The 16,420-nt window shown below is 46.3% G+C and overlaps 1 protein-coding gene across 1 annotated transcript in view; it reads left to right on the top strand.

Moving 5' to 3' along the window:
• Window positions 1–122: 122 nt before the first annotated feature.
• Window positions 123–16,420, top strand: part of LOC120798355 (BCL-6 corepressor-like) — a 58,632-nt gene continuing 42,334 nt past the window's right edge. The window contains exons 1-3 of the mRNA XM_040142604.1: window positions 123–983; window positions 6,906–6,996; window positions 10,105–13,899. Of these exons, the coding sequence (XP_039998538.1) occupies window positions 6,982–6,996; window positions 10,105–13,899 (3,810 nt within the window). The 5' untranslated portion in view covers window positions 123–983; window positions 6,906–6,981. The remainder of the gene's footprint in view (window positions 984–6,905; window positions 6,997–10,104; window positions 13,900–16,420) is intronic.

Genomic DNA, 16,420 nt, shown 5'->3' with positions numbered 1-16,420 from the left:
AGAGAGGAAGCGACGGAGAGAGGGAGGCTGAGGCCGTGTGGAGGAAGAGAGGAAAGAGAGAGAGCAGCGGGTGGAGAGGAGGAGGAGGAGGAGGAGGAGGAAGAGCGGGGTAAAACCCAGCAGACAGGCAGACGACGGGACCGAAAAGAAAGAAAAGAAATGTGGAATAATCCGCGACCTGAGCGCGCGACACTCTGCTGAGGAATATTGCCGCTCGTGGAGGAAAAATACTATTTTTACATTTCCCTTTTTTTGGGGTTTTTTTTGTTTTTGTTTTTTAATTTTCGGTCTGAAATTTGTTTGGATTTGATCCGGCTGCTTCCTGCCGGGACTTCACGGAGGGAAAACACACACACACTCACGCACACACACACACACGCGTACACGGTCACGCTGAGAGTTCAACCCGGTACCGGACGGCGTGTGCGTGTGCGCGCCTGTACGTGCGTGCACGTCCAGGTGTGTGTGTCCGCCGGCTTTCATCTGCCGCGGTTCGTTGTTAAATTTCATGTTTTTCCAACGGAGTTCTGCTCGGCTCCGGTCACCTTGTTTTTGACCCGTGTGTGCGGCCCGTGCGTGAGTGCGCGTGAGCGTGAACGTGTGCGCACATGTCGCAGCGTGACTCTCACTAAAAAAAAAAATCATTAACGGATCTATTTCAATTTTTTTTTCTGTTTGTGGAGTGTTTTGGCTCTTGGAGCAGGACCGACAGTGTGTGTGTGTGTGTGTGTGTGTGCGCGCATGTTTTGTGAGCGTGCGCGTGCGCGTCCACGCCCCCCGTCCTGCAGCCGCACGCGGCAGATCAATGAGGATGGATTTATTTACTTTGACACGACAGGAGGAGATTTGATGTTTAGTTCGAGCCCTTTTTTACCGGATGGATGTTAGATCAGAAATAATCAGAAGAAAAGTGAGACATTAAAAAACTGGATTCTCCTCCACAGAAGAGGGAGAAGGAGAGGAAGAGGACGAGGACGAGGAAGGTGAGTTCCATCGTCAGATACAAAGAATATGTTGTAATTGCAGTTTTAAATTCCTGCTTGTTCGAACGATCCTACAGTTTTCCCACAGCGCTGCAGGAACGCCTGGTTCCTGGAGCGACTTCACCCTGAGTTTTCATGGACACTGGTGCACTTCATGGTCCAGTATTTCCAGACTCTTTCCCTGGGGGGCCGTTCTGTCTCTGCTGAGGAAGCTCTGGAGGTTTTCCTGTCCGCACCACAGAAACGGCCGTGGGTTCGTCTGCTCCTAGTTTCAGCGCAGCACCTCTTTCCGACAGTTGCAGTTTAAATCGACGGAACCGATCCTTCTGTCATTTTAATCCACAGACGCTGTGAACCGGTTCGCTGTGGTTCCACTGTCGTCATAGTTCCGATTCATCGATTAATCGGGTCTGAAACCAGAGGAAACCGCCCAGCGCAGCTCCCCGGTGACGTCCTCAAGTCTCGCGTTCACGTCTGGTTTACGATGAAGCGGGAGGGGAAAAAAAGCAGCGGATTCCCGAACCCGAGAAGCTGGAACCAGATCCAGATCCGTTTTGTTCGGCCAGGGGCCCCCAGACCCCTCGGGCCCCTGTGCGGTGGGCCAGCCTCTCAGAGTAACCTCGGAGAAAAGGAGACGCTCGCAGACCTGGACCACGTTTGTCTGTGAGATTCAGGAGCGTCGTCGCTTCAAGCTCCTGGGTTTCTGGGAAAACTCACCGGTTGTGTTCTTCTCTGTTTCAGTCGCTGAGGATTTTTGCTTTCCGCCTCTGAAGGGTTGATGGACGGCCCCCTGGTGGGCGGAGTCAACAGGTGATCCAGCCAGGTGAAGGTGGATTCTTTGGATCCCGGCTCCCTCTTTCTGTCCGTCTCGTCTCCCGGTTCTTTGTCCTGCATGTAGAGCCGCAGTGGCTTTGATCGTGCTCAGTGACGTTTGCGGGCTCCGGTGTTTGAGGTGCCGCGGAGAGGAAGTCCAGCTGGACTCGGCGCGGTTGCCGAGACTTGTCACACTCTGCTTCAGCATTTCGACCTTTAAGCGGATTTCACTCTGGAGAGTGAAGCTTTTGCGATTTGTTGGCTCCTCAGACGCCTGAAACGCACCAGGAAGGACTAAATCCCGTCGCCTGAGGCAGAGGATAGTAAAACCAATCCCGATCCAGAAGCTGCTGGACCTTAATTTTCTCCGAATCGGATTTAGTGGCGAGTTTAAGAGAAAATCAACGTTTCCAGGACAGACGTGGTGATTTCTACAGATTTGCCAGAAACGTAAAGAGAGAAGAGTCTCCAGTATCTCACGATTAAACAGGCAAAGATCGGAGGTAAATCGGAACAAAGAGACACCATTGAGGTTGCAGACGTTTTATTTTATTATTCCCAGGCAGCAGACATCAGGATCTGCCGTTGGACCTTCTGGGGCTTTCAGGTGTTGTTCAGGTGTTGTTTATCTCTCACACTTGGTAGAAAGTCGTGCATTTTGAAGGCTGCGCTGAGGCTAAACTCCAGGCTGCTGGAGCTGCTTGCTCAAGGGCACTCGGGACAGTAACGTCCGCGGAAGGTGGCTTTAGGTTTTCTCTCTCTTTTTCTGGACAGGGTTCAGTTTGCTCCTCTCCCTCCTTCACTTCCTGTTCTCCATCACGCTCCATGTTGTTGTTGTTTCGGTGAATGTTCAGACACAAGGTTATTTCCAGGGCTTTCACCCACATGTCGCGGAGTTTGATCATTTGTCAGGGAGATCAGTTTTTTTTGTCCGTGTGAAAAATACAACAGGTCTCGGACCCTTGACTAACACCGAGGACCCCCCCCCCCCCCAGAAAGATGTCAAATTCCTCTTCCTGCGGGTCAAAATTCAGCCAAGTGTTTTCTGTTTCCTGTGAGATATCTTTTCGGCAGCTCGTTGGAAAAGCTCGGCGTCGCGACCGTGATCAGAACGGTTCGGCAACAGAAACGTACAGGATCCTCAATACTTCTCTACTGACATTCACTGTTGCTCACAAACCAACAAACACACGGACACCGAGAGGTCTGATGTATCATCCCGCCTCTAATTTTGAGCCCAGGTCCACGAATCTGAAGGTTTATCAGCTCCACTTCGTCTGGTGTTTCCCCTGAATTTGTCTCCTCAGGCAGCCAAATGACCTCCGCCAACGCCTCAGCCAAACATTTCTGTCACAGACTCACGTTCTTTAAACATTAGTTAGGATTGTTTGGATTGTTAACAGAACCAAATGTCCAGTTTTCTAACATCAAGCGTGAGCTGATTTTAAGTGGAACTTGCGTTGGGGAACTTTCCAGGTTGAAACCGGATCAACCTCAGTCCGTCCATAAATCAGGGAATGAGGCTGAATTCACCTTAAGCAACAGAGAAGAGGAACGAAAGCTTTCATTTTACTCTTGGTCCTCAGTTTGGGGTTAATTCATGGGGGTTTAAGATGATTTCAGCCTTTTTCGAAGGGAGTTTGTTTGAGTCCCGGCTCGGACTCATTATCCGGCAGATTTCCCAGCAATCGGCGGGACGGCCTGGGATAAATCCAGGTTAGATGAATGGCGTTTTCTTGCCGTTTCCCCGCACGGATCATTAAAGCTTCATCTCCGCCATCTCATCGAATTAAAACGAACCAAAGAAGAGGGGGAGCGGAGCGCGGGGCGGTGATGGACGCGTCCCGAAAATTACAGCTCAGATAGGCCCCGGTGGCCGGCAGCACAGCTGGACCAGGACGGTTCCAGGTGCAGCTGGCTGCGAGCACGACAGCCCGACCGAGGGTTCAAAAGCACACGCGCCCGTTAACATGACTCTAAAACTCACAGTACGGGATGAATGTGGACACATCACAGACGAATTTACAAAGATGCCTCACGAGCTTCAGTAGGTAACTTAAAGCAGAAAACCTCCTGAGGGGCCCCGGGGCAGCAATCTGACCCCCGCTCCACAGTACGCGGCACTCTCATTATTCCCCCAGAATCCAACTCTACAGCTCAGATGATCAGTCGATTAATCGCTTGACAGAAATTTAAAATGACAACAAACTCTCGAAAACTGAATATTTGCTGTTTTCCCATTTTTCTCAGACAGTGAACTCGACGTGTTTGTGTCTCTGATTGTCGCTCAGACAAAAGGTGACATGGGAACAGGTTCGCTCGGGCCTGGTCCAGTTTCTGGAAAAACGAAAATAACTTCTGTCGCATAAACATTAAAGGCGGGACCTGGCTCAATCGGTAGTGTAACGAAGTGACTGCGTATTCAATAGAGCTGCAGTGATCAATCGATTAATCATTTGGTCGATCAACAAAAAATTAACCAGCGACTATTTTGATCTGAGTTTTAAATTTTGTGCATTTAAAACCTTAAAAGATTTATCGCGTCACTCCTCCGACTCCGTCAGACTCGTGCTGGACAGATTTAAAAGAGGATAAAAAAAAACCAAAACGGAGAGATGGTGTTTTTTGGTCCGATTTTATTCCATTTACCGGATCCGCTGACAAACAGTGACATCAATCGAGCGTCACAGTTGATTCTTGACTTTCGAAACAAGAACAAAAAAAAAATCCATCAACAAAACAAAACAAAACCCTGATTTTGTACCTTTTTAATTGGATTTTTTGACAAATTAATAAATAGTTTCTCCTGAGGACTGAAGCGAATGAAGACTGTAATGTGCGGTTGATCGTCATGGAAAAAGCCGGTTTTGGGCTTCGTGTCGAGTGATACTGATTCTGATCGCCCACGGTTTTTGTCGCGTCTACGATTTGCTGACACTTTGCTGGAATCTCGCATTTCAATCTTGCACTTTTTCCGTTAAAGTCCGGCTGTTTCAGGCCACAACAGTCACTGCGTAACTGGACAGTGTCGTTACTCACTCTGCCTCCATTCAGACTCCAGGCTGAATGGAGGTTTTTGTGTTAAATCGTCAGCGTGTCTTTTCTGCATGTCGACGACACTAGACTGAGAAAAATGTTTTACGTCTTGTATCGTTCATTTCCCAGTGAGCGGTTGTTTCAACCCCGTATGTGTTCACTACACGGGTAGGCCTAGTTTTAATCAACGACCGATGATCGGAAAAGTCCTCACAGCAGTGTGGTCTGAGTATTTGTACGGACGGTGAAGTCAGCGTATTTTCATTGGCTGAGGTCCGTGAATATCTGAGGGGGCTGATAACGTCAGAGAGCGAGACTTTCAGATGAAATGTGTGCGAGATGCTCGTTTAAAGGTTTAAAGGGCTGAATTCGTTGATCCTCTGTTTTTGTCTGCGTCTGTAAATCAGTGAAAGAGGATGAGCTGCGCTTTACATGTAAGAGAAATCGTTAGTTGCAATTCACAGACTCGGAGTGGATTTAGTTTGTAGTTACTCTTTAAAAAACGCACACAAAAAAACGTGTGGAGAAACTCAGATTTTTAGAGAAGGAGAGAAAAAATCTCCCGGAAATTTGGCTTTAATTCTGCCAATGTATTTCCCAGCGAGCAGATCCAGCCGAGTGTGTGTGTGTGTGCCTGTGTGTGTGTGTGATTGAGGGCAGTTTGATGGATGGTCATACACACACACAGACACAAAGACGCACGCACGCACGCATGCGCGCGCGCACACACACACACACACACACAGCTGTCCTTCAATGGTCTGGAGATAAGAGCCGTTATTGAAATCCCAGCTCCCTAACAGCCATCAATTACTGTGTGTGTGTGTGTGTGTGTGTGTGTGTGTGTGTGTCTGTGTGTCTGTGTGTGTGTGTGTGTGTGTGTTTGTGTGTGTGTCTGTGTGTGTGTGTGTTCGTCGAGCAGCGCTGATACATTTTCTCTCTCTGTGCTGGATTATGAGTTCCTCGGGAAACGAGGCGACGTGCCTTATCTGTCCTCCGGCTCAGCGATAAAACACACACACACACACACACACACACACACACACAGATGTCGGGCCTCGTAACATCGCTGCAGACAGAGAGCCGTGTGTGTTTTCTGTCTGTCATCTCTCTGTTTTTGTGAGCGCAGCTGAAATGTATCTCAAAACCACACACCACCACACCAAACTCCATTGGTTTTTATTCGAATTTTAAAACATGACGTTCTCATTTCTAAGTTCTCTAAATTAAATCATTCATCCAGAATAGTGGTGTGGATGTCTGTTAAAGTTAATGATGCACTGTCCAGCAACATGAAGTGTACAATGGGTGTTCCTCAAGGATCTGTGTTAGGCCTCCTATTTTAATTTATAATGATTGAAAAACGGCTCACTAGCTCAGAAGGGTAAACATTTCCCAAATCATCATTTTATTTTCTCCATTTTTGCTTTGATTACTGAGTACCAAGCCTTTTCAAAATACTCTGCAACAGAACTGTAAATGTAAAAACCTCTGATTTTCTCCGTTTTGGTCTTTGTGTCGCTCCAAGTTCCCATTTTTAAACTTTGACATCCAATATCGTCTCTCAGTTTTGGCTTTTTGTCCACATGTCCCCAGCATATTCCATCTCAATCAACACCGATGTTAAATAGTTCCTAAAGAGCATGAAATAAAAAGTATAGGTCTCACCTACTTGGAAAATGCTGTTCCAGTTTGGAGATCAGTAGTTGTGTTTTAGTGTGGACAGGGACCATGTAGCTTCTCAAACACAGTTAACATTTTTTCAATCATTTCAGTCACCAGTTAAATGGTTTGAAAGGTGGTTTCTGGCATAAAAGATCATTTAAAGAGGAGTCTGGCATTTGTCTAATTGAAGACGACTTAAAACCGAGGATATGTCGAGTCTGTCCTCAAGGAAACTTTCTCGTTTGGTTTAAAAGAGATTTCCTCAAAAATAAGTGTAGCGAAAATGTCCTCGGAGACAGTCTCTGTTAGAGAGTGAGACCTCGGTTTCTGTAGAGAAACCTCAGCGCTGGTTTCAGGCTATAATTTGGAAGCGGCCTCCTCTCATGTGGTTTTTCTCTCCGTCTGCAGGCATGGCGGACTGAGCGGCGTCCTCGAGGCAGACGGTCCCGTCTGAAGCAGAAACCAGGGACGGCAGACTCACAGCATGGTAGGATCAAAGGTCAAGTTCAAGTTTATTTTTCTCTTGTGTTGACGTCACCACATACCGACCCAGTGCCATAATCAATCCATGCAAAAATGAAAGTGACAGTGTTGTAGAGGTTGTAGCTTTTAGCTTGTGCATGATTGGATTCAAATCAAAACATATTTTTACCTTAAAAAACCGAGCTTGTCAGATGTAGTCTGGCTGACATAATGAGCAAATCTCTGAGGAAACAGAAGTAAATCTGCATTTTGTCAGAAAACAAGAAAATAAAGAGATTTTTAATCAAACTGGCTTCTGTTGACATGATCAAAGTCCGTTAATCCTACGCTCATGTTCACGTCACGATGCGTCAGGTTGCAGGGTGTCATGCCACATATCTTCACAGTGTGTCTTGTTGCGTCATGAAATCTCAAATCCTAGACTGTCGCGACATGTCCCGTGTGTCATTTCACGTCTTTTCATGTCACATCTCGTCACAAAACGTTGCTTCGTAAATACGTAACGTGTCACGTGGACGTGTCAGGTCACGGAACGTTACATCGGGTCATGAAATGGAAAGACGAGTCGCACCTTGTTCATCATGTCATGTCTTACTTTTACTTTTCAACTTTGGGAAAACTATTTTTGAAAAATTCAGAAAAACAGAACCAACGTCTGGGTCACAGAAAATATTCCTCACTGCTCAAGTTTTGTTCCCAGAACTCTGAGTTTAATTTTCCTTCAGCCACATTTTTTCATCTCTTTTTTTTTTTTGATGCACCGAAAAATGGAGCGAGTGAAGGATCTCTCTGCTCCCTCCACATCTCAGGCGGCCACCCGGCTGTCTGGATAATTTTCTAATGGCCCTGCGGCCGATAGCCAATCAGAGGTGGTTCACAACTCCGTGTGACAGGAAATTCAATTAGGTTGTATTTTTTCCGTCAATATTGCTCTCCCTGACTCACTCTCTCTCTCTCTCTCTCTTTCTGCCATGCTTTCCCTTTGTCTCTCGCCCTCTCTTTGTTTATCTCATACTCTCCTTTCCTCTCGCTCTCTGGCTTTTACTATGCTCTCTCGCCCTTGCCTCCCCTCTTTTTTCATCTCTCTCTGTTTCCTGGATCCGTCGAGGGAGAGTGAAAGCGTATCTCCGGGCGTCGTATCTCAACCGGGAATACTGAAAAAAATAAATAAATAAAAGACTGCTCTTATTTTTCTCCTGAAAGGAAAAAGGAAATCACAGTCTTCATGTCCTGTAGTGGAGATTCTCTAAATGGACAGAATCCATTTTCTTCCCTTCGTTCCTGTTTGTCCTTGAAGGGAGAAACTAACCATGTGGCATTTATCGGTTTATTTCAGAGTATTTACTGTACTAACGGGAGAACCGCTCAGATTAAATCGATACTGCAGAGCCGTTCCATATCCAGCTCACTGCGTTGGACATTGAGTCCAAAAAGGTTGTCTGATTCAGGATAAAGCGTAATTTCGACAAAGTGTATAATTCTTATCGCAGCAGTTTTTAACAAGAGCAAATTATAGTAAGTTATTCAGGATACATGTTACACGAGAAAAATGTTCCTGTTAAACTCAGTAGTTTGCTGTGTTTTTTGAACAAAGTTTGCATCTGTCTTTCTGTGGTTGTTTACGTTTCCCAAGTGGTACCTTGGGTTTGACTGCATTGTCTCCGAGGCATTCATTGCAAGGTGGTTACTAATACACCTTTAGATTATTGAAACCTAGAACGACTGGACTGTTTCCACCAACATACACATTTTTTAGATCCGTAAGAATGAATCATTTACATGATTAGCTGATTGTTAAAAATTGTTGCTCAGACAAAATAAGACCATTGAAGACGTCACCTTGAGCTTTAGAAAACTCAGATGGACATTTTTCCCCGTCTTCTGACATTGTGCAGATCAGTTACCAATGACAGAACAATCATGAGATTATCGATATTTACTTGTAGTGGCATCTCTCTTGAAAATTAGCATATAGTTCTTTAATTATTGCGTCATGCACGTACAAGTGCCCTGTCCACATGGACTGACAAGACACCTAAAAATACTGATGCAGCGGTGATACTTTCGTCAAACACGAACATAACTTCTTCCATTATATTGCAAACCAACAACTTTGTCTTCTGTCTCAGGCTCCACAAATAAAACCAGCCACACAAAAGGTTCCTGAAACACAGCTCAGGTTTCTCGTAATCACTCATCCAGAAGAACTTGTCAGAAATGAAGAACATTAAACGTGTACCCCCTAAATCATCGTACGATGAGCAATAAAATATAAAGTGGACCTCATCTTCAGTCTCACATAAATCACATAACAAAGTCCTGTCTCTTCAGGGTGACCAGTAAAACTGCCTGTTTCTGTAGCTGATGGTAATGAACCTGAACGTACTGTTGCACGCAGATCTTTGACTTTGGGTTAAATCCTCTGCAGGCTCTGTGCTGTAGTTGTTTCTCATCAGACAATGTGATCGTGATTTGGGTTTGTACATATTGAATGACTGAGTATACAGAAGACACTGTGGACATGAGTAGACTATGATTTAAGTGGCATCACTGAGCAGAAAATCGGTTAAGAAGATGAAATTTTGCCTCCCGCACCAGAACTGATACAGACATCCGTCAAAAACTGTTTGCAGTTGTATTTTGTGTGGCATACAAAGCATAAAGATACCAAAGAGCTGATTTAAACCAATACATTTCAAAGTGTGGCAGACCTGTTTAAAGTTGAGAAGTTTCCTGCTTAAAACGTAAGATGAGCGTGTGGAGCTTCAAAAAGAGATAGTTAAATATCACATAGAAGTCAGATTGAAACCAAAAGTAATAGCACATTGATGTATTTATATTGTGATGTACATAAATGTGCCACCAAAGTTGCTAGGGGAATACTACACTGGAAATGAAGGACAAAGAATCAGATGTAGGGCAGATGGTAATGCTGACTGTTCTAAACAAATAATACATCAAAAAACATCAGCGTTCTGCTTCTGGGGTTATGAAGGGTGATGCTTGTTTTAGATGTAAATTCTATTCCAATTAATACTGTTGTACAGTCATTGTGTCTTTTACAGCAGCTGCTTTTCCCCCAGTCTGGTTATTACTGTCTTTGATTCTCCTCTCCATGTTGCAGGTGGATGCCAGCACAGCTTACAGGATGAACCCGCTAGCTGCCCTCAGCATCGACCGCAACGCTCTGGTGGGGGAAAACCTGCGCCCCCATGAAGGAATTTTCTATCCTGTTATCCATCCTCTCTCTGCTGAAAAGCCCCAGGAGGCTGGCACTTCTCTTCCACTTGGCTATGATCTTCTATACAAACCAGATGTAACCCTGCTGGATGGCCAGAAACCTGCAAATGGATACATTGGACTCTATAAGAACCCACCACCAGGGCTGCAGAAACCCCTGGTTGTCCCCGTTGCAGGAGCTGACGGCCTGGGGCTAGACCGCCAAGTTCTACCCAATGACAAGCAGTCAGAACTGGGCCTGAATGGTGCTGCCAGCTTCCTGAGATTGCCCTGGATCAGCCCTTATTCTGATGCAACAATGTACCCCTTCCTGGACATGGCATACAAGGCCTCCTTCCTGTCCCAGCCATCGCCCTTCATCCACCAGCAGCTGGCATATCAATCTTTGTGTGCCGCCGGGGCAGGAAGCAGCACACCTGCGGAAGACAGACTTTTCTACCTGCCTCGTTATGCCCCAGCCCATATCTCCTCCCCGATGGGAACTCCGATCAGGATCCCTACGGTCACCCCAGCTCCTGCTGTCATTTCGCCCCTGCCCCATTGCCAGGACAAGGCTTTGCAGGGAATTGGTCCTCAGGTACAACAGGAACCCTTTGCCTTCAGCACCAGTCCACAAATCCGCCAGGATTCTCAGCCTCACCATACTGAGCGACAACATGGAAGCAGTAGCAGTGGTGCCAAGTCCAGGCAGCCCTCTTCCACCAAGAGCAGCAGCGGCAGTGGTGGAAGTAGCAGTGTCCCTGTTAACAGTTCAACTAGCACTGCTGCAATACAGTCACCCCCAGTTACCCGTCCTCCATCCTCAGTTCCCCCACCCAAACCCCTCAGCAACACCACTGCAGACCTCCAGAAGTCCCTTTACAGAAGCACTTCCTCATCATCGACCTCACTTTCAGTGTCTCGCCCCTTTTACATGGGTAGTCTGAGCTCCGAGCACTGCTCTCCCATGCACTCAGGCAGCAACAAAACCAAAGATGCCAGCTCAGACGTCTGTAGTGCAGAGAAGTGTGCATCACCTGCAAAGACATCAACGGACAGAGCTGTATCTCAAAAGCCTGCCAAAAACCCTGGAGAAAAACCTTTGGATCTTACTGCCAAAGAGTTGGAAGGATTCGCAAATGGATTCCCATCCAAATTAGAGGCCCTTGCCAAGTTGGGGTATTTGGCACCATCTCGTTATGGGCGGCTGGCTAGTCAGGACCAGCATTTAAAAGAGGGTCTGCCCCCACCGGTTAGCACATCAGCAAAGGCTCCAGATCATCCCGAAATGATCAGTAATGTGCCCTCCCCTTGGGTTTTTCCGGGTCACTCCCCAGCTGTCAGCTCAGACCCCAGCAGAGGCTCCCAAATGACTAAAAACAAGAGTATAGACAATGTTCCTCATCAACCACCGCCTCATGGCTCTCCTGGTTCCACAACAGTTGAGGTGAACAGTAGTCCCAGTCCTGCCTCGGGTGGAAGAACTTCTGCGTCATCTCCTTCCCCAAAGTCCAAAGTTGAATGGCCTCGAGTTGCAACTACTGATTTGGAGCAAGGCCCTCCAAACAGCAATGGAGAAACTCATACATGCTCCGGAAAACAGACCATAACTCCTACTAAGCCAGAGACTCAGGAGAACCCAACTCATTCACAGCAGCAGCAGCAGCAGCAGCAGTCTCGTGTGGAAAATGGAAACCCCTCCAGCCAAATCTTTGGTGATTCCTACCTCCCTCCTGGCTTAGGTTACACTAATCGCTACATCCCATATTCAGTCGCTGAGAATATGTCCCTGCAACGCATGTCCATTCCAGGTAAAGGACCTGTCTACCCCCACCCAGTCTTGCTTGGCAACAGCAGCTTTTACCCACCACACATTGCACCAAAACATGGCCTCCCATATGGAGTACATCAATATCAAAATTCCCAAGAGTTGGCCCCAACACCCATGTCGTCCTACCCAGATCGTAACACTAGAGACCGACTTGAGAACAGGTCTAAGGCCCAGGATAAGCCCTGGAATGTAGAACCGTACAGGATCCAGGAAAGACCGGATGCTGACAGCTCCCACAGGAGTGGCGATGAGAGAGAGAGGTCCACAAACCAAACCATGAAGCCTTCAGGAAAAGGTCTCACGGCTGTCAGAGATGACATAGTTTGTATTGACCTGGTGCGTGATGAGGTAGACGATGATTTGTCCACCACCAAAGGCAGCTCCCCAGATACCAGGACAGAGGATTCCCCCAAGCTAGGTGGCAGTGGCTGTAGCCACATTCAAGAAAGAGAGCCTTGGCCTCCAAATGTCCTAGCCCCCAGCCAGGCTGCAGAACAGAGGCTAGGCTCACTACCCCAGACTTCCCAACCAAAACCTCCTCATCACACCTTTTCTTCACCTACTCCTACTAAAGAGGAGATCCCAGAGGAGATCCAAGAAGAGGAGGAGCCTCTTAGTCCATACTCAGACATCCCAGAGGAGCAGACGATGCGCTGTGCCCGAACTTCTACACAGCAGTTTTCTAGAAAATGTAAAACTGGAACCTCTGGTTGTACTGGGGACTCGATCAGGGGTGGAACTAGTGGTGGTAATAACAGTGTTGATGGGAAGAGTGCTAATAATGAAGAAAATTCCGAAGGCTCAGCCAGTAAAAAGGTTGATCCTGAGCAAAGCCCTTCCAGAAATGGCAACTCATTGGGTCCCATTAGCCAAGAAAACTGTTCCAGTGACTGTGCCAATTCTAACAACATCATGGGAGCAGTGTGTACAGTCACTGGCCCCAGGAGTCCAGTTCATGGGGGCAACTGTCATTCAGACAGTCCAGTTTTCACCAGTAAGGCACCGGCATGTAGAGATTTCAGTCCCCAGGTTCCAGCTTGCAGGAGCTTTAATCCCAGGGTTGCTGCCGGAGGAGTAATGAACACCAGGGCCCCACTCTGTGTTAACAACCCAAGAGCTCCCACATCCCTCAGTAGAGATGCGAACAGTCCAAATTTTGTCAACAGAAATTTTGTGGGTCCATGTTGCAGAAATCTGACTCTGAGGGCTCAAACTTGTGAACCAAGAATTTTCAGTGGTCCAACTCGTGGGAATAGTAATCCTGGGGCTCCAAACTGTAGGAGCATCAATCCCCGATTTGCAAACTGTGAAATCCGCAATGCAGTGCACCCAACTCGTGGAAACATCAATCTTGGGGTTCCTGCATGCAATTTCAGTGGTCCAAAATGTGGAAATATCCTCTCTAAGGGCCAGTCTTTTGGAAATAACCAGACCTGTGTAAACAACAATCCCAGGATCCCCACATATGGAAACAATTTTCCCCGGAGCCCAGCCTGTCGGCACCTTTCGCCTGGCAATCCTACCAATGGAGGATTTAACAGGATGCCTACAGATTTGTCTCCAGAGCTGCCAGTCAACAGAGACCTCAAATGTGAAGGCTTTTCCTCCAATGAGACAGGGCCCAGGAGAGAGACGCCAAACTCCATCCTCACCTCCGCCAGCTGTGGAGATGGGAAGGAAGACATCCAGAACACCATGGATCCCCTGGCAGATGAGGACGAGGGCCCCAGCTGCAGCAAGAACCGGCGCTCCGGCCTCACCAGACGCATCGCCAACTCATCTGGCTACGTGGGTGACCGCTTTAAATGCGTGACCACAGAGCTTTATGCCGACTCCAGCAAGCTGAGCAGAGAGCAAAGAGCACTCCAGGTAAGATCCCAGTCTCCATTTGGATCCTTTTATTTCTTCATCCCCTCATTATTCAGTGAAACAGTGATACTCTGGTGAGACAGAAGAGGCAAACCTAATTTTCACTGTTGGTCTGAAGTGTAATCATTGCGGCACCACTGCCTGTTTGGTTTGGTTTTGTGATATTGATTTTTCTGCTCACTGTTCATTAGAGCAATTTAACTCTCAGTCACTGAGAGGAAACAGGCCTACCCCTCACTGCAGTCCAATTCAACTGTACAATTCTGTGTTGTACCCTAGGAAGAACTATTTTAAACCAGGATTTCACGAGTGCAGAAGTCCCAGTTTTTACTGTATAACTGATGTAACGTTTCTCTCTCCAGCCCCAGAAGGTTTGTGACAGAAATTGCAAAATTTGATATAAAAATTTGAAGTCCTAATGCAGGGACACACACAGAGCACTGTTAGCAGCAAATGTACAAAATAATGTCGTACTACTGGAAAATGTTTCTGGAGCCGTGCTGTCATGTCCTTGAGGAAGTGTTGTTATTATGTACTGAAAATTTTACAATATGACCATACAATATGTTTGCAAGGGTTAAGATGAAGAATAACGGACGACTCCAATCAATTTTGAATGAAGGGGTCATTCTACAAAAGAAAATCTGTATCAGGTATTGTGGTTCTAACCCCACAGCTAAAGCATTTTGAAAACTTTATGGTGAATTTTTGACCCGGGGGTTTGTCTCGTGCCTGGGCTTTGTAAAGTAGAGTTTTGGATTATTTTTGCCTTTACTTCTTGGGGCTGATCTTAGTTCTTTTGAGGTGGTAGGGGATAGTATCAAAGTTCAAGGATGGAGATGGTAGGGGGTGTTCTGGTGCTGTTAACTCTACTGTTGTCCTGTGGAGGGCTGGTGACAGGCATGTTGTACCTGTGTGTAGGTGTCCTGACCCAATGGGAGTTTGTATAGAAGTGACAAGGGTTTGATCCCTCACCGACTTCCCACTATCAAATTGTTTGATGCAAGATGTTAGGAGGTTGGAAGACGTGTTAAAAATTAGTACACGTGTTGTGGGAGGAGATTTGACAGCAGCAGGACGCGGTATTTTTGAAGATGGGAAGCTGTAGTCGGTGGAAGGTCGTCGGAAGAAGGTAGGAGCAGGTGCTGCAGGTAATAGGACTATGTCCACATGAAGTTGCCTAATTACGATTTTTATGAACATTTTCTGAAAGTTCAGTGTGTTTGAAACACAACGCCATTTTCAGATTTATACATCCTGGAAAGTGTGTTTTCTAAAAGCTCAGTTTTCCTCATCGAGTTTTCATATTTATCTTTCCTGGAGTTCGTTTTGACAAAGCTCAGTTTTCCTTTTTTTTTTTTTAACAAAATGCAAGGTCAGTTTTCCCTGTTCACACTAAAACATGAGGTTGCTGTTTTTAGATTGATCCACTCTGGGAAGCATTTAACTAAAAGTTCAGTTTTCAGGGGAGAAAAACACTGGCATAGTTTGGACAGAGGGAGAAAATGTGTTTCGAAATTAAGCCGGCTTAGTGTGTAAGTACTGAAAGAGGGTGTTGTCAGGTGGTATCCAAGTCTGCAGGTCTGACAAATCCAGGTAGAATGTAATAGGAGGTGTTTGAGGGCATCGGGGAGGTAGCTGAATCCGGTAGGAGGTATAGTATGTCGTAGTGTATTAGCTGGTATAAGGAGAGGAGAATTGCTGCCCCTTTCCTCCTCTTTCACCTCCGCCTCCTCTTGCTTTTCCCTGTCTTCTCATCTTCTTTTTCCATCTGCAAATGTTTTGGGTCGTGCTGAGGTCGAGGTAGGATAACACACCAGCAGTGTTTGGCTCCGGGCGACTGTTAACCTGCTGGTTTTTTCCCAAAGAATGAAGAAAATGGCAGAAAGAAAAACCGCGTCTCTTTTTACTTAATCTGTCTCTCACTCCGTCTCTACATATTCATCTGAGTCTCATCTTTTCCCCTTCAACTATATCTCTCTCAACATCTGTTTTTTGCTCTATTTTTGTTTCTCTGCCTCTCTATTTGTCACTTGCTCTTACCTCTTGTTATTCCTCTTCTTTCTTCGTCTTTACCGCCTTGTTCCCTTGAGATCGTCCTTTCCATTCAAATTAAATTTCTCCTCCTCCTCCTCCGTTTACTCTTCATCCTCCTCCTCCATGCCTCAGCAGATAGAGGAGGAAGGAACTCAGTGTTGTTTTTTAATGAAATCCTCCTCTTCCTCCTCCGTCCTTGGAGCCCAGATTAAACTCGACTTCTTTAACCACCGCTGACTTGTTTTGTTTTCCTAATGGAAGCTGGTTTCTGTCGAAGTGAGAGTAGACAAACAGTGAACAACATTTTAGAGCCTGACAAATACCAGGTTTTTGAGGCGGATGCTGATCTCAGTATCTGTGGATAATGATATATCGGCCAATATTCTTTTTTTTTTTTTTTTTTTTTAACAGAAACGCATAAAATGTTTTGTTTTGGAAGGTGATGGCCGGCAGAGGAAAATAACAAAGTACATTTACTCAAGTA

This window comes from Xiphias gladius, chromosome 13 (genome assembly GCF_016859285.1).
Source record: "Xiphias gladius isolate SHS-SW01 ecotype Sanya breed wild chromosome 13, ASM1685928v1, whole genome shotgun sequence".
NCBI classification, from domain to species: Eukaryota; Metazoa; Chordata; class Actinopteri; order Istiophoriformes; family Xiphiidae; genus Xiphias; species Xiphias gladius.
The sequence above is the reverse complement of the archived record's forward strand: the minus strand, read 5'-3'. Positions and strand labels throughout refer to the sequence as shown.